Source organism: Lutra lutra, chromosome 7 (assembly GCF_902655055.1).
Source record: "Lutra lutra chromosome 7, mLutLut1.2, whole genome shotgun sequence".
Taxonomy (NCBI): Eukaryota; Metazoa; Chordata; class Mammalia; order Carnivora; family Mustelidae; genus Lutra; species Lutra lutra.
The window spans coordinates 72,521,526-72,545,518 of NC_062284.1; the positions used below are offsets into that span (position 1 = coordinate 72,521,526).

Sequence of the window (23,993 nt, forward strand, 5' to 3'; positions counted from 1 at the left end):
GACATTGCCTATAAACATTCAGGGGCATGTGCCCCTTTGGATCATTACACTAGTATCTTTAGGGTCAAAACCCAGCAGTGCGATTGCTGGGTCATAGGGTAGCTCTATTTTCAGCTTTTTGAGGAACCTCCATGCTGTTTCCCAGAGTGGCTGCACCAGCTTGTATTCCCACCAACAGTGTAGGAGGGTTCCCCTTTCTCTGCATCCTCGCCAGCATCTGTTGTTTCCTGATGTGTTTATTTTAGCCATTCTATTTGGTGTGGTTTTGATTTGTACTTTCCTGATGTCAAGTGATGTGGAGCACTTTTTCATGTATCTGTTGGCCTTATCCAATAATTTTTAAGCATTTTTGCACTAGCAATGTCTGTGCAGAACTATAACACCAGGGTGGGTATTGTCTCAAATAAAGACTATACCCATGCAATTTATTTTAATAGTGAGAAAACATTCAGGATAACCAGAAATATCTATGATTTTACCATTAAAGTGAGAAAATATGTTTAAAAGATGAAAATAACCTCAAAAGGATACAAAGGAAAGTATTAAAATCGGTGGTTCCTAATATCTAGGAGAATTCTTTCCTTCTTTTCTTTAACCTTAAATTTTATTCAGTTCATATTTTTTTATTGTGTTATGTTGGTCACAATACAATACATCATTGGTTTTTGGGACTTCATCAAGATAAAGAGCTTCTGCACAGCAAAGGAAGCAGTCAAGAAAACAAGGAGCCTGGTGGTGAGAATTCTTTTTTTTTTTTTAAAGATTTTATTTATTTATTTGACAGAGAGAAATTCCAAGTAGGCAGAGAGGCAGGCAGAGAGAGAGGAGGAAGCAATCTCCCTGCTGAGCAGAAAGCCCGATGTGGGGCTCGAACCCAGGACCTGGGATCATGACCTGAGCCAAAGGCAGCGGCTTAACCCACTGAGCCACCCAGGCGCCCCTGAGAATTCTTTTCTAATCATCTTAGATGGAGCTTTCCGTCATACAGTTACATGTGTTTTTCCTAGGATATTATGTTTACAGTCGTCATGGACTGTCTGCGTCCGCTGATTCTCCAGAGAACCTCAGTTTAAGATCTCTAATATGAGTAAATTTTCCAATTTCTGTCAGTGAAGAATGTAGGTTGTCATATTATTTGATAAACATGTAACCAAGGAACCATTTCCTCTACTTTATCTGCTGAATTAGTAATAAATTATACATATAAGGTTATTTCACAATTCTCAATGACAGTTTTTTTCTGGGATTTTGTTCAGGGCACCAAAGGCTTAGGTCATGTAATGGTGATGAAATGAATGTCCACAGAGCAGCCTGTACCTGTGAGGAAAGGAAGAATGTCAAGGCTTTCCTTATCTAGTTCAATAGTTTGGGAAGGTTGGAATGGATATGGTTTGGGATATCTGAGTTATGTGGGCTACAGTGACCAGTTCAAAGTGAGACATCCTAGGACTTTGTAAGGGAAGATAGAGGACCACAAAGACTAAGGCTGTACCAGACTACAGGAGTTCAAGGATAACTGCTATAGTAACTCATTTCAGTTTAACATTGCATTTATTGTTTCCACTTTTCCACAGTATCTGGGTGTGATCAGAGAAGAGAAGTTTCTATGTGAGTCCTATCTTTACCTAACTTTCCCAGAGAAATTTTCTCTGCCCTCTAGAGAGTATTTGAAATGGTATGGGCATTAAACACAAAATCCAATTGATATTTGACTCTTAAAAATATTTATTTACTTGACAGAGAGAGAGCGAGCGAGCACAAGCATGGGAGTGGCAGCCAGAGGGAATAAAAGAAGGTCCTCTCTGAGCAGGATGCGGGACTTGATCCCGGGACCTCGGGATCAGGACCTGAGATGAAGGCAGATTCTCAACCAACTGAGCTACCCAGGCACCCCTGATATTTGACTCTTGTGATTGCTGTGGCTTTCAGGAAAGAGAATGGTTCAATCCATGTAGAAAATAAAATACTATTACCCATCCACACTCTTAGCTCATGCATGGAATACAACTGTGTTAGATCCCTTTGGAGATACTCAAATGTTTCCTTAGGACAGTATTTCAGAGCATATCCCACCTTTCCAGATTTTTTGGGATTTCATTCCCAGAAAGGCATGGAGACCCCCATAGTTTGCCATCCTAGAAAAGTCTCCCCACTAGTGTTTGGTTTAATGTTGCATCCAGTATATTCCCAGTGTGAAGTGTTGTCTCTGGTGGATTGTAGCAAATGTTCGTTGGTATCATTTGGCTGCACTAGGCAGCTGTCCTGGCTTTGCTACATCTTGTTCTCATGGATCATCAAATCAATCATTCATAGTGATTCTTTACAAAATTTAGTGCCAAATTTTTTGCAACCAAGATAGAATTAATTGAACTTTTCCTTGGTTTTGTTTTTATGTTTTTAGAGAAGTGCTTACATAAGGACCATCTTGGAATTCATATTTATGATGACCTGCTCAAGCATTTTTTCTTAGCTTCTACCAGTGTCTTTTTAAATCTGAGACTTTATTTTGATGACAATTAAAAAAAAATTCATGAATTCATGAAATAATTAATTTATTTGCTATTCCTTTCTAATAGAATGCAGGAGATACATGAAAGGGTTAAGAAAAGTTAGAAACTTAAGAAACCTCGTTGTCTTTACAGTTTTTGAAGCAGTAACCTACCTTAAAAACATACTCACGGACATCAACTACATGATTTTTTGTAAATTGACATATCCAAGAGATACTCATTAGTTCAGCTACTTAATTTAATGATGCTTCGCAAGGGACTGGATTTTGTAAAGAAGTCTGGAGTAGTAGTTGCATGACCAGTTTGGTCTTGTTTTTCCGTGTTTATGGATTCTGGCCAACAAGCACCCATTTCAGCCCCTGTCCACCAGGGGGTGCAGCTTCCTACCACAATCACATTTCCTATGTGAAATGTGGGCTTCCACTGATCATTTCTCTGTCACTCCAAACTTGCTTCATGGTAAGAATGAAGAACATTATTTAGGTGACACTCCAGAGATGAAGTGTTCTCCGGGCTTTGTGACTGTGGTACTCTTAATGCTTGGTAAGTAAAATCCTTCTTAAAATTTGGATTCTTTTTCTTTTGTATCAGTAAAAAGTTTAACTATAATTTATTCAAGAGCTTCATGCCCAAGGTGACACAGGTCTCTTTTCTTTTACCTCAGGAGAAACCCATGGAGACCCAGTGACTCAGACGGAAGGACAAGTGACCCTCTTAGAAGAGGCTTTCCTGACTATGAGTTGTACTTATTCAGCATCGGTGTACCCTGCCCTTTTCTGGTATGTCCAGTATCCAGGAGAAGGTCTAGAGCTCCTCCTGAAAGCCTTGAAGGACAAGGAGAAAGGAAGCAACAAAGGATTTGAAGCCACCTACGACAGCAAATTGAAATCCTTTCACTTGGAGAAACGCTCAGTGAAAGCCTCAGATTCAGCTGTGTACTACTGTGCCCTGAGTGACACAGTGATAGGGACTGTAGGGGGAGCTGAACACAAACTCTGAGCAGAAGAGGGGCCTGGATGCTGAGTGTCTCTGCCTGATCCATTCTGGTTCCAGCACAGTTTGTGGTTGTTTGTCCCTCAGTGTTTGGTTGATACAAAATCATACAGAGAACAAGAGCATAAGAGCCAGAATAACATTCCCCAACCCCAGGTGTTCCTTAGTGCCACTGAAAACAGTTTGATGCCAAGAGTTCCTCAGCCAGAGTGTAAGTAATTTCAAGGTAGAGTCACAAAACAATGAAGTGGTCTTGTGGTCATCCTTGCAGTGAACATCCAGCCCCACAAGTTGTTCATGGCAACCTGGTAGGTGTTTCTGTGTCTATGACACTTTTAGAGACACACGGTGTGCCTGAGAGGGTGGTAATGCCTAATGTCTTCCTGACAGAGTATGGCAGGAGAGGTGATGGAGATCATCAGTGCCAAACTAGGTTTTAATAGAGAAAGAAGGGAAGGGAAGAAAGGAGGAGGAACACATGTACCTGACCGAGGAAAAGAGAGGCCAGGGACCTCTGCCCTGCTTTTTTTTCTAGTAAATCAGGTGATAGACTCAAGATGATACTTGACTTGAAGGCTTGGGGGGCAGAAACAGAATGGAGGAAGTGGCTTATGTCTTGGGCAATTAAATAGATAAGTTGACTTTCTGACAGTAAGAACTCAAGGGAGATAGCTTTCAGTTCCCTGGAAATATGGTGAGAAACAATGCTCTTGCACTGAGGTTTCCTAACGATATAGAGAGGTGACACTGGGAGGGAAATCCTATTGATTTCTCTAACTCTTTTTTGCAACTTCTCAGAGAGAGCCACAAATCACGAGATTGGGAAAATGTATGGGAGAGTGTGAAGATGTACAAAAAATAATAGAAAAACCAATGTCTATTTTGCAGTGCAAGACTTTGCCAGTATTATTTCAGTCTTCTTTAATTACTCTCTCCTTATTTGCAGAGTTTACAAATGAGCTATGATCAGAATATTAATATATTCCCTTACATATTTGTTAAATATTCTTGGTTAGTTAATTTTTATTTCATTGGTTTAAAATGAATATTTTATATTTAAACTTCTGTAAATATAAATGCATGTGAACATGTACTTTGAAGTGTTCAAAGGATATAAAATAAGAGTTTTCTTAGACTTCTGAGAAACATGGTAGACTAGGGGTGCCTGGATGACTCTGGTTTTAGCTGGAATTCTGGTTCTCCAGGTTGTAAGTTTGAGCTCATTTTGGGTAGAGATTACTTAAAATTGAAATCTTAAAAAGAAAAATAAATAAAAACTAACGATCGATTACATGTTTATGTCTTGATTTTTTTAATACTCTTTTTTTGAAATCAACTATTTCTTTATTTGTTGGAGAGAGTGCATGAGCACAAGCAAAGGGAGAAGGGGGAGGGAGAAGCACACTTCCCACTGAGCAGTGAGCCCAACAGTGGGCTGGATCCTAGGACACTGAGATCATGATCTGAACTGAACTTAGAAGCTTAACTGAATGAGCCACCCAAGCCCCTCTAATACTCTTTTAGAACTTTAGCAAATCTATCCTAAAGGGCAGAAAGCTGAAAACAGAAAGCGAAACAGGAAAGAACCTATCAGCAGACTGTGCCATCAATAATTTAGAAAATGAGCTGTATATGGATAGGGGCGAACTTGCATGAGAGACTAAATAAGGAGAAACCCAGTCCTGGTGTAGAAGCACCTCAGTGTGTGCTGTGCCCTCCAGAAGGGGTTGGGGAAAAGGAGCACCACGTATTTTTAGATAATGGAGGAATACAACATTGCCCATGTTGGTACACACGTGTGTGTGTGCACGGGTGAGCATGTGTGTATGTGTGTGTTGAGGGTGTTGAGGCAGAAGGAAGAATACTAGTAGACGGAGTGATCACCTTGGGTCTCAGAACTGAGCATATGATGCTTGGAAGCTTACTGTGGTTCAGTTGAGGTAAGGGAAACACATAAATTCAAAGGACTGATAACTTATGACCAAAATTTGGTGTCCATTCTGGCCTTTCTGAACAGAGCTGAGCTGAGCTGTGGAGACAAAAACAATGAGAAGGAGACCTTGGTCAGTGGATCTATTGTCTGAGGGCCACAGCTTGAACCCTTCAGCAGAGAATGATCAGATTTTTCTGCTTTTGGCTCCAACATAGGCATCTGAACAGACATAGGTAGTGAGGAGGAACACAGGCATAACAATAGGTACATTGAAAGATCTACAGTGATTAGTCTAAATGCTTTGCCTTCTTATCATAGTGTGATTTACTTCTACCTTAAATAAATCACACAGTGTGAACATACATGACTCTTACACCATTTTTTCATAATTCTTTCATACATACATATGTGTGTATATATATGCACATCATGCTGTTTTATACCATTTAGTGACAGTTTAATTAGGTTTGTTTGCTGTGAATCAATTGTACTCCCATTTAATTTCCAAGGAGTCTGCTCTATAGTGTAGTTTTTCTCATTTTGTCTTATTAACACCACTAGAATACTTGTGTTCACTTTGCATATAGGAGGTTTACCTGCTTTCCACCAGACTTATCCACAAATGCTCATAATTAGGGGCTCTAGGGGGACACTGTGAAGGAATGGAGTGCCAATTTTCCTCTTTGTCAGCTCCTGCCCTTCACTTCAACCTTTCTCCAAAGGCTGTTTTGTTATTTCACCTTCCTGGTTCCAGCACTCATAGCATCTCCCTTCCCCTTCTGTTTAATTTAAGTTGGTGAGGCTACTATGGAACACATGGTGGAGGTTCCTCAACAAATTAAAAATAGAGCTACCCTACAACCCAGCAGTTGCACTACTAGGCATTTACCCCAAAGATACAGAGGTAGTGAAAAGAAGGGCCATAAGCACTCCAATGTTCATAGCAGCAATGTCCACAATAGCCAAACTGTGGAGGGAGCCAAGATAACTTTCAAGAGATGAATGGATAAAGAAGATGTGGTCTGTAAGTACTCAATGAACTATTACTCAGCCATCAGAAAGGATGAATACCTACCATTTGCACTGACATGGATGGAACTGGAGGAGATTATGCTGAATGAAATAAGTCAGACAGAGAAAGTCAATTATTATTTGGTTTCACTTATTTGTGGAACATAAGGAATAGCATGGAGGACATTAGAAGGAAGGGAAAAATGAAGTGGGAGGGGGGAATCAGTGAGGGAGATGAACCATGAGAGACTATGGACTCTTGGAAACAAACTGAAGGTTTCAAAGGGGAGGGGTTGGGGAATGGGTGAGCCCAGTGATGGGTATTAAGGAGGGTACGTATTACATGGAGCACTGGGTGTTATATGCTAACAATGAATCATGGAACACTACATCAAAAACTAATGATGTACTCTATGGTGACTAACATAATGTAATAAAAAGCTATTAAAAATCATCTATATTTAAAGAACAAAAAAGCGCATTTTTTTTTTTTTTTTGCCAACTGGTGAGTTAGTTTGCACATTTCCCAGCCATCCTTTTTGATAATTTTCCACACTCCAAATCTTCGTTCTCTCCATTTTCCTCCTTCCAGTTCTAACCCCAATGACCTAAGGCCTTAAAATTGAATTGTAAGAGATGCTTGATAATTGGTCTTGTATCAAACACCCTCTTATGTTTATTTGGAAGGCAGATTGTAGAGTAAAAATCTTAAGTATCTCCTCAAGTTTCTTTAATCATAGAACCTGACCATTTTCACATTCATTTTTACCATTTGAGAATATTTTGAGTGTATAGTTCAGGGTTATGAAATACACTTACATTGTTGTTCAATCAGCAGCACCTTTCATTTCTAGAATCTTGGCATCTTAAAAAACTGAATATTTGTACTCATTAAACAATAACTTGCCTTTATTCCATTCCTCCACTCCTTCAGAACTACTATTCTGCATTCTCCTTCCTTGAGCTTAAGCTCTTTAGCTCTCATAGAAGTGGAATTATGCAGTATTGGTCATTTTCCAAAATTTCATTTGACGTACTGTCCCCATGATGCATCCACTTGCATCATGTGTCAGAATTTCTTTACTTTTTAAGGTTGAAAAATATTCCTTTGTATGTAATATACCATTTTATTTATCCATGTTTTCTATGTGTTGATGGACTTTTGAGTTGCTTCCACTTTTTGGTAGAAACTTGAATTCAAAAACATCTTAATATTTATGGAAATATCCAAATTCTTTCAATTTTTGGTTATACATCAAAAGTGGATTGCTGGGTCATAAGGTAATTCTATTTTAAAAAATTTAGACACATTTATATTGGTTAAACAGAGTGATTACTAGTCATGAATGGAGCTCCAGTATATTGGTGAATCACAAAATCCTAGAGGAGTCACTCTGGCTACAGTGCATTGCTTATTTAACGTATGAATAATTGGTCTGGATGGAATGGTGAAGCCACTACCCACTGGTCAGCTGCTGGATAGCAGTTTGAGTATCCATTATTTCTTTCCTCATTTGGTAAAAGATCCAAACCTGCAATTATTGTATTGTTTTTTAGTAGTTCCATTTGCATAAATAAAGAACCTGTAAAAGACTCTCTTAAAATATTTCAAAGGCTTAGGAAGAAGTCTTTTGCTAGCTGCTAGTCTTTCTCTGAAATTTGACAATCTATACTGTCAAAAAGAGGGAAGAGGCTTTTGCTATCCCAGCTCTGTGTAGTAATCCATTAGCTTTGCCATGAACTTTCTTGATACTTTTGAGCTTTGTTTCATTATTTGTAAATTTACTATTGTAAATTTATTATTAGCAGTAAATTTATTATTAGTAGTGTTATTAGTATTTTGTTGTGACAATTTATCAATAATATACCCAGAGAGATTGACAAGTAGCAGATGAGCAATTTAGGAGGATAATCTTTTTTTTTTTTTAAAGATTTTATTTACTTGAGAGAGAGAGAGTGAGAGAGAGCACGAGAGCAGAGAAGGTCAGAGGGAAAAGCAGAATCCCCGTAGAGCCCGGGACCTGATGCAGGACTCGATCCCAGGACTCCCGGTTCATGACCTGAGCCGAAGGCAGTCGCTTAACCAACTGAGCCACCCAGGTGCTCTAGGAGGATAATCTTAATAGGTACAGAAAAAGCATTTGACAAAATTCAGATCCATTCCTGATTAAAACTCCCAGCAAATTACACAAAATTGAAGGGAATTTCCTCACCTTAAAAAAGGGCTTAACAAAAAGTCTACATCAAATGTCACACTTGATGGTGAAAGATTAATTGCTTTCTCCTTAGTTTCAGAAGTAAGGGGAAAGTTTTGACTCCACCACTTGTATTTAATATTGAAGTAGAGGTTCAAGCCAATGTAATAATGCAAGTAGAAGAAACAAAAGTCATACAGTTTGGAAAGGAAGAAGTGAAATTCTCTCTATTACCGGAAAGCATATTTGTGCAGAAAATGCAAGGAAATCTACAAAACAAAATGAAAGAAACTACTAGAACAAATTGGTTTAAGAAAATCAAATGTACATCTACCATGTGATCCAGCCATTCTACTCCCAGATATGGGCCCAGGAGAAAGGAAAGAATAGGTCTATAAAAAAAATCTTATATGCAAATGTTCATAGCAGTTTTGTTTGTAAGAACCCACTGCGGCTACTCCATATGGCCAGCAACAGGTGAATAGAGAAACTATTTTATAGGCATAGGATGATATACTACACAGCAACAGAAAGAAACAAACTCTTGGTAGTTATGACTATGGAAGAATATTAAAATAATTACATTGTGAAGTGCCAAATAAAGGAGTACATATAATTCCATAATTCGAAATTATAAATTATTCAGACTAAAGAGTGGCAGAAATGTTCGCTGGAAATGGGAGTGGTGAGCGTTGAGAGAGGGGTTGCCAAGAGACATGAGGAAACTTTTGGGGTGATGCATATGTTCATTATCTTGAATGTGGTGAGTACTTCACAAATACAAATGTCAAATTATATAGAATTGTCTAATTGGTGCAGCTTATTTTAATGTAATATATGCATTAATAAAAGCCATTAAGTATCCATATTTACTATGCAGTACCTTCCCTCAATGATGTGCAAGTCCTCCGTGTGACACAGAATGTAAAATATTTCTCCTGTAGGTTTTCATTGGCCTGAATGTTTTTTCTAAAGTTATGGATAGGGATGCCTGGGTGGCTCAGTCGGTTAAGCATTTGCTTTTGGCTCATGTCATGATCCCAGGGTCCAGGGACTGAGTCCTGCATGAGGCTCCTTGTTCAGCGGGGAGTCTGCTTCTCCCTCTGCCTCCTACTCCCCCTGCTTGTGCCCTTTCTCTCTCTCTCTGTCAAATACAAAAAATAAACTGTTTAAAAAACTAAAGTTACAGATAATGACTTTCTGCATCCATGTACTATATTGTTTATTTTCCTTTTTAAAAAAGATTTTATTTATTTTTTTATTTTAAAGAGAATGATAGAGTGATAGAGATTAGGAGAGAGACATAGAGAGAGAAAACAGATTCCGAATGCATGCAGAGGCCCATGCAGGGTTCTGATCCTGAGATCATGACCCTAATCATAACCAAGAGCCTAAACCTCCACCAGGTGAGCCATTCTGTTGCCCCATGTTTATTTTCAACCATTATCATTCTAACCTCCTTGGGATTTCACCTGCATATCTGAATACAACTTTGCAGGGGTTTGTCCCAAATTCCTTTCTAGTATACTTCTGTGGCAGGCCTGACAACCTGATTTGGAAGGTGGAGGGGAAGCAAAGGGACACGTTAACCCAAACAGTATCCAGGCCAAAATTTCTTACTTCCCTCTGCATTTGGGAAAGTGTTTCCATGTTAGCCCTGGACTCATGAACCTCCTTGATCTGAATCTCTGGAGAGTGGCCTCCAGGATATAGCTTGGGCTAAGCTTCCATCTATGTGCTTAGAGATAAATGTTTACAGGGCTTTACAGAAGATGTGTCCCTTTCTAGAACTTTTTCCTGATAATCCTGATTTTTTACCTTGTGGGAAAAATTATTTGATTAATGTTTGGCAACCAAATGTGACAGATGGACAGTAATAGAAAGCATCCTTGAGGCTAAAACTGTTAAGATTATAGCATTAATATTTTTTGCTTAATTTGTATACCTTAGTCACCTGATTTTGGAGTCAACAAAATATTGAAAATTTAATTTCAGATGATTCTATATGGATTTGATGACTCCATGTATGATGTTTCTTCTGTCTGTATTTGCTATTTTTCACTTTTTAATGATTCTGAAAATCAGTAATATTTGACTATTAAAATGGTTGACTAACAAATAGTGTGACTTCTTCTGAAAACTTTTATTAAAAAATAGTATTTCTAACAATTGCTAATAGTTTAGGAAAAGTAAATACAGTATTTCAATTAAAGGTCATTTGTTCATTATTTTTGTTTGATTTAGAAAACATTTAGAGAGTACTTTAAAAATGACAGTCACAGTTCTAAATATCGGGGTAAAGTGCCCAAAACAGAATCAGTCAGCAATGACTTGACTTCCTCTTACTTTTTCCATATTCAACTCAAACCCCATTTCTGGCGGTCAGTGGTTTTTGGGCTGGTCCACAAGGACGCATGAGAATATGAAGTACTGTAGTAAGATGCTTTAATATGCTTTAAGAAGTTTGTTACCCTCCCAGCCACAGAAATGCCCCAGGATGCCGTGTTAACGAACTTCCATATCAGGCAGTGTCTTAAGAACAAAACAGACCTAAGAAGTCAGGATTGCTGTTGTTCAGACTTCCAAGGGTCACCTGAAGCCTGACATGTGCCTCAGGAGGTCAGGGATGAAACAGATGGCTGCCTTTGGGAGGATTCTGGGCAACATGTATGCATTTTAGTCCCTGTCCACCAGGGGGTGCAGCTTCCTACCACAGTCATATTTCCTGTGTGAAATGTAGGCTTCCACTGATCATTTCTCTGTCACTCTAACCTTCTTCATAGTAAGAATGAAGAACATTATTTAGGTGATGCTCCAGAGATGAAGTGTTCTCCAGGCTTCGTGACTCTGGTACTCTTAATGCTTGGTAAGTACCATTCCTCTTACAATTTGGATTCTTTCTTCCATGGTATCAGTTAAACCTTTAACTATCATTTATCCATGAGTTTTATGCCCAAGGTGACACAGATCTCCTTCCTCTTTCCTCAGGACAAACCCGTGGAGACTCAGTGACTCAGACAGAAGGCCAAGTGACCCTCTTAGAAGAGGCTTCCCTGACTGTGAACTGCACTTATTCAGCATCAGGGTCCCTTACTCTTTTCTGGTATGTCCAGTATCCTGGTGAAGGTCTACAGCTCCTCCTGAAAGCCTTGAGGGGCAAGGAGAAGGGAAGCAACAAAGGATTTGAAGCCATCTTTGACGGCAAATCGAAATCCTTCCACTTGGAGAAAGGCTCAGTGCAAGCCTCAGATTCAGCTGTGTACTACTGTGCAGTGACTGACACAGTGATGGAGACTGTAGGGGGAGCTGAACACAAACTCTGAGCAGAACAGGGGTCTGGAAGCTGAGTGTCTTTGCCTGATCCATTCTGGTTCCAGCATAGTCTGTGGTTGTTTGTCACTCAGTGTCTGGTTGATACAAAATCATACAGACAACCAGAGTTTAGGAACTAGAAGTAATATTCCCCCAATCCAGGTGTTCCTTAAGTGACACTGAATGCAGTTCAATGCCAAGACTTCCTCAGTCATACTTCCTCAGTGTAACTCATTCAAGGTAAAACCATATAATAATGAAGTGGTCTTGTGCTCATTCCTGGAGTGAACATCCAGCCCCACAAGTTGGTCATTGCACCCTGGTGGGAGATCCTGTGTCTTATCACAGTTTTAGAGAGACACAGTGTGACCAAGAAGGTCGTGATGCCCAGTGTCTTCCTGACAGAGTATGGCAGGAGAGGTGACGGGAAAGCTTCAGCCTATGTAATGGGTGCATGTTGGCCAGAATCCTCCCCAAGTCACCCATCTGCTTCATTCCCAACTTCATGAAGCACATGTCAATCTTCAGATGGCCCTTGGAAGTCTGAAGAACAGCAATCCTCACCTCTCAGGTCTATCATTCTGATTATGGGGTAAGAGTCATCAGTGGGAGGGACAGAGAGGGAGGGAGAGAGAATCTCAAGCAGATTCCTCAAAAAGCATGGAGCCTGACATGGAACTTGATCTCATGAACTGATCATGACCTGAGCAGAAACAAAGAGCCAGTCATTTAACCAAACTACTGATTCACCCAGGCACCCTATGACCTTTAATTTAGTAATTAAATTATTAAATTTAATAATCCCCTTATCAGTATATTTTATGAATGAGCTATGATCAGAATATTAATACATTTCCTTATATATTAGTTATATATTCTTGGTTTAAATTAATTTTTCATGTAATTGGTTTAAAATATAAACTTTTCTTCATACCTCTATAAATATAAAAGCATGTGAAAATGTACTTTAAATAATTCAAGAGGGTATACAATGGAAATTTTTCTCAGGCTTTTAGATAAACATTGTAGACTAGGGGTGCCTGACTGGCTCTGTGGGTAGAGCTCGGACTCTGGATCTCAAAGTCATAAATTTGAGACCCGTGTTGTGTGTTGAGAGTACTTAAAATCTCTAAGAAAAAAAAATTGTAGATTAATGATACAATATATCTCTTGATTTCTCTAGAACTGTTTTAAAAAGATAGTGAAGATACTCCAAAGGGCAGAAAGCCACAAAAATAGAGAGAAACAAGAAAGAAGCTATCAGCAGACAGTGACATCAACCACTTTTCAGCCACAGAAACTTCTTTCAAGATATGTCTCCAAAGGCAAAGGAAATAAAAGCCAAAATAAACTTTTGGGACTTCATCAAAATCAAAAGCTTCTGCACAGCAAAGGAAACAGTCAAGAAAACAAAGAGGCAACCCACGGAATGGGAGAAGATATTTGCAAATGACAGCACAGACAAAAGGTTGATATCCAGGATCTATAAAGAAATCCTCAAACTCAACACACACAAAACAGATAATCATATCAAAAAATGGGCAGAAGATATGAACAGACACTTCTCCAATGAAGACATACAAATGGCTATCAGACACATGAAAAAATGTTCATCATCACTAGCCATCAGGGAGATTCAAATTAAAACAACATTGAGATATCACCTTACACCAGTTAGAATGGCCAAAATTAGCAAGACAGGAAACAACATGTGTTGGAGGGGATTGGAGAAAGGGGAACCCTCTTAGACTGTGGTGGGAATGCAAGTTCATGCAGCTTCTTTGGAGAACAGTGTGGAGATTCCTCAAGAAATTAAAAATAGAACTTCCCTATGACCCTGCAATTGCACTACTGGGTATTTGCTCCAAAAATACAGATGTAGTGAAAAGAAGGGCCATCTGTACCCCAATGTTTATAGCAGCAATGGCCACAGTTCCCAAACTGTGGAAAGAACCAAGGTGCCCTTCAACGGACGAATGGATAAGGAAGATGTGGTCCATATACACTATGGAGTATTATGCCTCCATCAGAAAGGATGAATACCCAACTTTTGTAGCAACATGGATGGGACTGGAAGAGATTATGCTGAGTGAAATAAGTCAAGCAGAGAGAGTCAATTATCATATGGTTTCACTTATTTGTGGAGCATAACAAATAGCATGGAGGACATGGGGAGTTAGGAGAAGGGAGTTGGGGGAAATTGGAAGGGGAGGTGAACCATGAGAGACTATGGACTCTGAAAAACAATCTGAAGGGTTTGAAGAGGTGGGGGGTGGGAGGTGGGGGGATCCAGGTGGTGGGTATTGGAGAGGGCACTGATTGCATGGAGCACTGCATGTGGTACAAAAACAATGAATACTGTTATGCTGAAAATAAATTAAAAAATGATTAAAAAAAAAAGAAAAGAAAAGAAAATAGGCTCTTTATGGATAGGGGCACCCTTGCAGGAAAGACTAGATAAGAGGATACCGGGGCCTACTGTGAAAGCACCTCAGTGTGTGCTGTGCCCTCTGGAAAGGGTCAGGAAAAAGAAGCACCACCTGATTTTGGGCAATTGAGGAAGATGTTGTTGCCCACGTTGGTGCATGGGTGGGTGTGTGCATGTGTTTGCATATGTTGAAGATATCGAGGTGGAGGGAAGTAAAATATGTGGACCCAGTGAGGCAATTTTCCAAGTCACAGAACAGCTATGCATCCACGACCCTATAAGAAACAATGATCATCTTCTAAACCCAGCAGAAAATGGGATTTTGGTCTTTGAGGAATTGAGAAGAGGACATAAAACATTTTCCCCAAATATTGTGCATTACAGAGCTTTTTGATTTTTGCTCACTAGTTCAACTTTCCTTTACTTAAAATGTTCTTCTGTTCCTGCCTCTAATCCCTGGCAACCACTGGTCTTTTTATTGTCTGCATAGTTTTCCTCTTCCAGAATGTCCTATCTTGGGTGTCAAACAGAATGCAGCCTTTCCAGATTAGCTTCTTTCACTTTGAAGTATGCATGTAGGGCCCCTGGGTAGCTCAGTGGATTAGCCATCTGCCTTCAGCTCAGCTCATGATCCCAGAGTCCTGAGATCGAGTCCCAGGTTGGGGTCTCTGCTCAGCAGAAAGGCTGCTTCTCCCTTCCCTCTGCCTACTACTCCCCCTGCTTGTGATTGCTCTCTCTGTCAAATAAACAAACTCTTAAAAAAAGAAAAGAGAAAATATGCACGTATGTTTCCTCCATGTCTTTCCATGGCCTGATAGCTCATTTCTTTTCAGCACTGAATAAGATTCCCTTGTCTGGCTTACCATAGTTTGCTTACCCTTTCTTCTACTGAAGGATGTCTTGGTTGCTTTCATGTTTTGGCAATTATGAATAAAGGTGCTATAAACATTTGTGTGTTGATTTCAAATCTTTTTGATTAAAAACTCAGAAGTGGGATGACTGGATCATATGGTAGTTCTATTTTATACTTTTTGAAGAACTTCTATACTGTTTTGTGCATTGCCTCCAACAGTGGACAAGTGTTCCAATCTCTTCACATCCTCGACCACACCTGCATTTTGTGTTTTTGAAAATAGCATTCAATTTTTTTTTTTTTATCTTTAAAGTCTGGATGGTACCAGGCAATTTATTGTAAATGTAGAGACAAATACATTGAGATAATCACCATTAAAAAGGAACTAGAAAATTACATATTTAGATTATGTGCTTTTTATCTGCCACCTTCAATTAGTGGCTAGTACCAACATTTTATTTTGTTTTATTTTTAAACTATTTAAATTCAATTAATTAACATATAATGTATCATTAGTTTCAGAGGTACAGGTCAGTGATTCATCAGTCTTATATAACACCCAGTTCTCATTACATCATGTGGCCTCTTTGATGCCTGTCACCCAGTTACCCCACCCAACCACTCCATTCCCCTCCAGCAAACCTCAGTTTATTTTCTATGATTACAAGTCTCTTATGGTTTGTCTCCCTCTCTGCCTTCATCTTGTTTTATCTTTTCCTCTCTTCTCTGATGATTCTCTGCCTCGTTTCTTATATTCCTCATATCAGTGAGATCATAAGATAATTGTCTTTCTCTGATTGACTTATTTCATTTAGCATAATACCTTCTAGTTTCAACCATGTCGTTGCAAATGGCAAGATTTCAAATTTTTTTTGTTACTTTTTTTTCAGCATAGCAGTATTCTTTGTTTTGCACCACACCCAGTGCTCCATGCAATCTGTGCCCTCTCCAATACCCACCACCTGGTTCCCCCAACCTTCAACCCCCACCGCTTCAAACCCCTCAGATTGTTTTTCAGAGTCCATAGTCTCTCATGGTTCACCTCCCCTTCCAATTTCCCCCAACTCCCTTCTCCTCTCTAACTCCCCTTGTCCTCCATGCTATTTTTTATGCTCCACAAATAAGTGAAACCATATGATAATGGACTCTCTCTGCTTGGCTTATTTTTTTGATGGTTGTGTAATATTCCATTGTTTATATGGAACAATAAGTTTAAGTTTTGATTCAATTCAATAATTTATTTTTATCTATGCTTTGATTACTGATATATTTGAACTTATTTTTAATATTTTGGTTTTGCTCCATATGCTTTCACTTCTTTCTTCTCTTTCCTTTTTTGTTGCACTGACAGAATTTTCTCTTTTTTTTTTCTGATGATTTGGGGAAAGTAAAGTACCTTTCTCTTTCATTGACAATATCCTCAAACTGTTTGTGTGTGTACATGTACAAGTGTGTACATTTTTTCTACATCTAATTTTATTCTGTGATATTTTTTCCTTGTATATACCATGGCTTCTCCTTGGGTGTGCTTTTTCTCCTGCTGATTTAGTATATTTAGAAAACCTCAATGGCTCTTGAAGCAAACTGTACAATATCTCTATATCAGGACAGAATTTCAGAAAGAGTTTATCAAATGAGCTGATAAGCTCCAGTTTTAATGCACATTAAAGAAAACATAAAAAATGAAAATCTTCCAACACAATAATCAGAATATGAATTCTCTTCATTCTTCTTCAAGCCCTTTGTCCCTGACTTTCCTCCACCTGCCAGCCTCGGGCTCATTCCTTCATTTCCTCCTAGTCTCTATTCCTAGAAAAACATGTGCTCATGTGAGGAATGCTTATAAGGTTTGTTGTAGTGTAGTATTTCCTAAATTAAATAAGCTGACTTAGCCTTTAATCAATAGAGGAAAGGATATATGTACTGAAATATATCCACAATATGGAATATAAAGGAGTAAAGGATGTATATGGGTTAATATATAAGATCTACGAGATTTACTATTGAAGTTATAAACAAGAAATGTATATTTATATTATAATAAATTCTAAATAAAATGCTGTATATTTTATGTTGATTTAAATCTAGTAAAACATCTGTGAACATCAACCCCAAATTGTCAGATGAACAAAGAAATAAGGTAATAAGTGATGAAAGTGTCAGAATTGAAAGTGGTAGTCAAAAAGGATTTTACTCTATGGGTAATGATTTATTACTTTTAATAATTCATATGTTCACAAATTTCTCCTATTGCTAAAAGTAATGAGAATCATAAAGGCCATCATAAAGGCTTATCTGTATTCCCCTCCCTTCTTGGCACCAAAAAGGGGAAAGGAGAGATGACCACCTTTTTCATAACATTATGTCCATCAACCTAAACTATACGTATTTCTCTGGGGTCACATAGTTTTTAGTCTTCCCTTCACTTAGTGTCCTATTCTTTGACTCGATTATAAATATATATATTTTTGTCTTCCCCTGTAGATGGTAAACTTGTATGTGTTCCTCTTTTGTACATTTTATTTATATATGTATTGTTTTAATTTTATTTCTGGTTAGTTAACATACAACGTTATATTAGTTTCAGGTGTATATATAGTGATGCAAAACTTCCACAGATCTCCTGTGCTCATCAGGAAAAGGGCACTCCTTCATCCCCTCACCTATTGAACCCATCTCCCAACTCTATCCATCTGGTAACCATCAGTTAGTTCTGTTTATTTTTTTTATTTTTTTTTTTAAAGATTTTATTTATTTGACAGACAGAGATCACAAGTAGGCAGAGAGGCAGGCAGAGAGAGAGGAGGAAGCAGGCTCCCCACTGAGCAGAGAGCTTGATGCGGGGCTCGATCCCAGGACCTTGGGATCATGACCTGAGCCGAAGGCAGAGGCTTAACCCACTGAGCCACCCAGGCGCCCCAGTTAGTTCTGTTTAATTGAGATGTTTTATTGATTCATTTTTGTCTTGTATTTTTCCTCCTTGCTTGTTTGGTTTGTTTCTTTAATTCCACTAGAGTGACATCACATGGTAGTTGTCTTTCTCTGACTGACTTATTTCCCTCAGAGTTATATTCTCTAGCTCCATCCATGTCATTGCAAATGGCAGAATTTCATTTTTTGATGGCTGAATAATATTCTATTACATTTTATATATTCTGAACATCTAGGAAATTACTCCTTTGAAAATGCTCAATGAATACTTGTTGATTTCTTTTGAACTCAGGTAAAGAAATAAAATAAATAGCACAAGATGAAATTTACCAAATTATTTTCTGATCTCAATTTCCATGCAATTCCATTTTAAAAGTGGGATTTGGTTTACCTGTAACCCCCATTCAAACTAAGCAGTTATCTTCTTTTCTGGTCATATGCATTTCCTTCACCGGGAAGATTGGAATGAATGGGTCTGGGGATTGCTGAGTGGCTCCTTCTAAGTGGTCTTTGCCACCAGCTTCATTCCTCTAGGGGGCACTCTAGACCTTAGGAGAAACAAAGACTTTGTGATGGTTGGAAGGTTGAATAGTTACAGAGAACAGAAACCATGTGAGCCAGTCCACTTATAGATAGCAAAGATAGGGAAGAGAGAGGACAGGCTTTTTTTTTTTTTTTTTTTTTTTTTTTGTAAAGACCTGAGGTTTTCAGTTCTGCCATTGCATATCAACTTCAGACATCTGGAGGCCTTGTCTCTAGAAATCCATTATGCAGATAATTCTTCACAGGTACCAGGATAGGAATATTTCTGGGCATTGTGAGTATGGAAACTCAACAGAAAATATCCCATTATCTGCTGTCAATTTTTATGAATAAAATCACCCAAATTTACTGGCCTTGAAACTATTTCAATACCCACATATCCTACCTTTTCATGTGCTGAGAGTGGAGGGAAACAAAAATGAAGAGAAGAGAGGAAACAAGGAACAAAAAGAAAAGGAAAGGGAGAGGACAATATTGACTTTGGCCAGCAATGTGTGGCTGGTCAGACTGAGCTCTGTGGGTGAGCATGGTGTCTAGCAGTTGCACAGAAGAGTTGGAGAGGTGGAAATTATATCAGAGAGGACTTTAAGCACTACATCCTATTTTTCACTGACCACATTCTGGTAGGAATCATTTTCTTTACAGACGGTGACTGTCTGTCTTGGTTTCTAGAACTCTTTTGATAAATTGTATTTACTTCTGCAATACTGAGTGGATGCTATCAGATAGTTTTCCTTTATCAGTATTTTTACATAACTGAATGCTCACATTGTCTGTCAAACTATGCAGTTTGGGGAATGGAGTCATTCTTCCCTATGATTCTTCAAGGTTCTTGGTAATCCCCAATAGGCTCTGACTCTTCTAGAAGAATCATTCACCTTTCTTCACACACTTACCTGCACTTTTCTTACATAAAGTGTTTTAAGAAAAAAAAAACAAAAACCTTACATCCTCCTATATTGGAAATATTGCTCCTACCTGCCTGCACTGCCCACAAGCACAGTTTGGGAGAGATTCCTGTGCAGTGTTATTGGGCCACTGTGGGTGGAGTCTCAAATTCTGAGAATGACAGGGCTGAGGTGTGATTGGTGCTCAGTGATTCTGGTGGGAAGGATTGACTGTAAGAACACAATTCCTCTGGACCCAAGACTACACTCTACACAGTAGGAGTGAAAGCACCTCGTTAACTAGACAAGGTATCATGAGGACACCCTGGGGAGCTCTGCTGGGAATCCTGTGGCTCCAGGTTTGCTGTGAGTGGGGATGTTCCAGAAGGGGCTGGGGAGTGGTCCACAACCCACAGTGATGGGAGGAGCTGACACTGAGCTCCTGAAGTTCTATATCCTCAGGGGTGTGTCTTAGGATATTTTATACATTTTCAAACTGCATCAGTGACTCTCCAGTGATATCATTTGTGTTTGTTTCCTTCTTTCCACACAGGGGTGAGAGGGATGACGGTGGAGCAGAGCCCTTCAGCCCTGAGCCTCCAGGAGGGAGCCAGTTCTATTCTCAAGTGCAATTTTTCTAGCACAGTATACAATGTGCAGTGGTTCCGACAGCACCCTGGGGGCAGTGGCCTCACCCGGCTGTTTTACATAACTTCAGGGATGCAGCAGAGTGGGAGGTTAAACTGCACAGTGAATACTAAGGAACAGTTCAGCACCCTCCATATCAGGGCGTCCCGACTGGAAGACTCAGCTACCTACCTGTGTGCGGTGGAGGCACAGTGCTCCCTAGTGATCTGCAGCCTGCACCCAAACTGCAGCTGGACCTGCAAGCCCCCGCCCTTCCCTGGAGCTTCCACTGCAGTCATTGCATATTTTCAGATTTATGTAACAGTGTCTTTTCCCTCCTAAAATTAGACCTACCAGTGCTCTCATTTCACTTGCTTTTCTTGCTCTTTTTTTTTTTTTTTCCAAAAAGCTCTTTACAGGTAAAAAACTCTACCATGGAACCCTTGGAGCAAGTGACAGTGATGTCCATATCCAGTACCATGGGAAGATAGAGGTCCTCACCGCTACCACATAAATTAATTATAAATTACTTACACGGAAAACCCTCAAAAAAAAAAGATGGTTATGAACAAACAAAAGATGTGACATAATTTTTAACTTTCCTGTAGGTTATTTTTCAGTGAAATATAAAGAGACCATGTTGAATGTTTTTTCAAGTCTGTATTCAGCTTTTTTTTACTCCTGGAAATAGAAATGTAATGAAATAATTCCTTAGAGGGTCACTCACTCTACTTATCTTATTACATTTATTTTCTTTTTCAGCAAGATAATACCCTATGAATAAGTACTTTCATTTTGTGCATGAATAAAGGGAGGATTTTAGAGCATAAGTGACTTGATGGAGCTCATATTATTCCAAAGTTGGTGAATCTGAGGTGACACGAATTCTTATCCTCTAAGTACCGATATAGAAGACCCTACAGAATCACAAAATCTCAATGATTTCTATTGATCAATTTGTACTATGTGTTGACATCTATCACTGACAGAAGTAACTATTTCAGTCATTTCTGAATAGCACCTTGTGTGGACGAGCACATGGAAATTTTCATTCTGTTCCATGAAAATCATCACTCTCCCTTGCATTTTGAATGAACCTATTTTCATGATCTTGTAACATCATTCCCGGTTTGGAAAAGGGAGCAGAAATCCTCAAGGACAACCCTAAAAGAACTCTACTCTGTTGTAGCCATAGACAAAGACTGCTGACCCCAAACCCAGAGTTGAAACTTGCATGTGGAAGATTCCAGCACATACTGAGTTCCAGCGTGAACTGGTTTTTATGTTGAGAAAAGGGCATTGATAGGAAGTCCTATGCCCCTGAAAATTCAGATAGAGAAAGATGGGCAGACTCACTGAAGCTGGGAGAAAAGCCAGCTTCCTGAGCATGGGACCTGTGCAACTACATAGCCCCCAACTCTCCCAAAGAACCCTGCCCTTAGTTTGATGTTGTGCCCTCACTGTCTTGAAATCAATACTAATTTTATCTTTGTACCTGTCTTTTAAAAGCTTGTCCCATAAGTGGGGGAACAAGTGCCTGAGTAGAGAGATGTGGGCAGCAGGACTCAGCAGGAACACATGCCAGGCTCAGGTTCTGGGTCACAGCAGGCTGTGTGTGAGCTGAGCAGTTGGCATGGCCACCTGTGGTGTGTTTGCCTGTTTTGGACTAGCTGGGGCTTTGGTATGCAGCAAAGGGTCTAGTAAATATTGTTGGGAAATTACTACAAATTGAATGTGTATACCTGGACATTTCAAGAAAGCAGTTTGGCAGTTATTTTTACAGACCTAAACATAGTCTTACTACATTGTCCAGCAATGGTCTTCCTTTGTATTTATCCAAAGGATTTGAAATGTTATGTGTACACACAGACTTGTACACAAATGTTTTATAGGGGTTATATTCATAATTACCAACCTTGGAAGTAAGCTACCTGTCTTTCAATAAGTGAATGAATAAATAAATTGTGGCACATCCAATAATGGAATATGATTTGGTGCCAAAAAGAAATGAGGTATGAAGCCATTAAGAGATAGGGGGAAATTATATGCATTTTACTAAGTAAAAACAACCCATCCGAAAAGGCTATAAGGTATGATTCAGGTTCTATGGCTTTCTGGAAAAGACAAAACTCTGGAGGGAGTAAAAGATTGTTGGTGCCAAGGGTTGAGGGGAACAAGAGGTATCAGTATAGCTCAGAGCATGTTTAATGTAATGACATACTCTCTATGATACTGCAATGGTGGATACATATTTTACACATTTGTTCAAACCCAAAGAACCTACAACAGCAAGAATGAACTCTAGATAAACTGTGGGCTTTGGGTCTCATGATGTGGCAACATAGGATCTTCCACTGTGAAAAGGTCATGGGGAAGGTGATAATGGGGAGGCCATACCTGTGTGGGGTCAGAAGGTATACAGGATACCTCAGCACGATGTCTTCCTTTTTCTTTGAACCTGGTTGTGATGGTTGAAAAGAAGAAAATCTTTAAAAAATAAATAGGAGACATGAAACTAATATGTATGAAGGGTAAATCATTTTAGATAAATGATTCCCATAGAAACATTTGATATATAGATAGAAAAAATGATATAGATATATCATAGAAACTGATGATATATTTTAACCTGGTTTTTGAATTATGTTCCCAAGTTTTCATTTTGAGATGATCTCAAAAACTGTAGAGGCATCCCTGGTTGGAAATTTTGAAACTCTGAACTAAGGATTCAAAGAGAAAGCCAGAATCCATAAAGCAATTAGGCTGTTTTAAAAAGTGCATCTCGCTTTCTATATTAATCAGCTCATCTACCTCCCCTAGGTTGTCTCAACTGCAGAGATTCTTTTTTTCATACAGTACATAAGTTATATGTAAAAGATATTTATAAGAAATTGAAACTCCCAAAGAACTTCCTGCTTACTCATGGCTCAGGTCATAGTGTACCCTCATCTCAGTGCCTGTAAAAGACTCAGTGAATAAATTCCCATTTTATTCAATGTTAATTTGGATTTATTTCTCCTTGATACATTAGTGATCTCAGAGAAGAAAAGAAAACCCAGATAGTGATCTCAGAGAAGAAACGAAAACCCAGGTAGGATCTCATCTCATCTCATCCTGCTGAAGAGGCCTCATGGTGAGTTAGAATCAACCTCAGACCCACTAGATCACATGTGGTTATGAAAATGGCCCTGGGGTTCCATGATGCACACAATTACACTCAATCTGACACCAGTCCACATTGCATACAACCAGTCATCAATAAATATTTGCTTCGTAATATAGCATAGAAGAAATTAAGAGCTAGAAGGGCCCTTAGAATTTCTTGAGTCCAAGTTCATTTTACACATCTTGACTGTTGCCAAGATGACTGTATGGAAAAATTAGGTAGCGAATGAGCTGGAGGAGAAAGACACTGGGTTTCCTAATTTCCTCTTTAGCATTTGTTCCCCTGACTCCTTCCTGTAGGACCATAGTGCTGAGTAAAGAGAAAGTGTCTAATGCAATCCCAGGCATTTATCTCTGTGGTTTGGGTCTGAGAAAGTTGTGGTCCAATCAGTTTGAAATCCTGAATGGAGAGTTCTAATTTGTGTAAATGTCTGAGACCTTGGGCAGGAAGGGAGACTCAGGCTGAGCCACTGTGATTTTACCAGCAAACTCATGCATCACTCACTGTTTTTATAGGAGTAAGCCAAAGGTGATGGCACCATGTGAACACCTACAAGTATTTCTAAGTGCTTTCCTTAAAAAAAAACAAAACAAATATATTTAAT

The 23,993-nt window shown here is 39.0% G+C and overlaps 3 gene segments (V, D, J or C); all 3 read left to right on the forward strand.

Annotated features, from left to right (window-relative positions):
• The first annotated feature begins 2,971 nt into the window (after positions 1 to 2,971).
• Positions 2,972 to 3,509, forward strand: LOC125104460 (T cell receptor alpha variable 9-2-like). The segment is given in 2 exon segments: positions 2,972 to 3,053; positions 3,175 to 3,509. Coding segments are annotated over 2 exon segments (381 nt in total).
• A 7,917-nt stretch (positions 3,510 to 11,426) lies between these two features.
• LOC125104461 (T cell receptor alpha variable 9-2-like) lies at positions 11,427 to 11,965 on the forward strand. The segment is given in 2 exon segments: positions 11,427 to 11,508; positions 11,631 to 11,965. Coding segments are annotated over 2 exon segments (381 nt in total).
• Positions 11,966 to 19,903: 7,938 nt separating this feature from the next.
• On the forward strand, positions 19,904 to 20,737 carry LOC125104462 (T cell receptor alpha variable 22-like). The segment is given in 3 exon segments: positions 19,904 to 19,962; positions 20,150 to 20,541; positions 20,633 to 20,737. Coding segments are annotated over 3 exon segments (549 nt in total).
• The last annotated feature ends 3,256 nt before the right edge of the window (positions 20,738 to 23,993 follow it).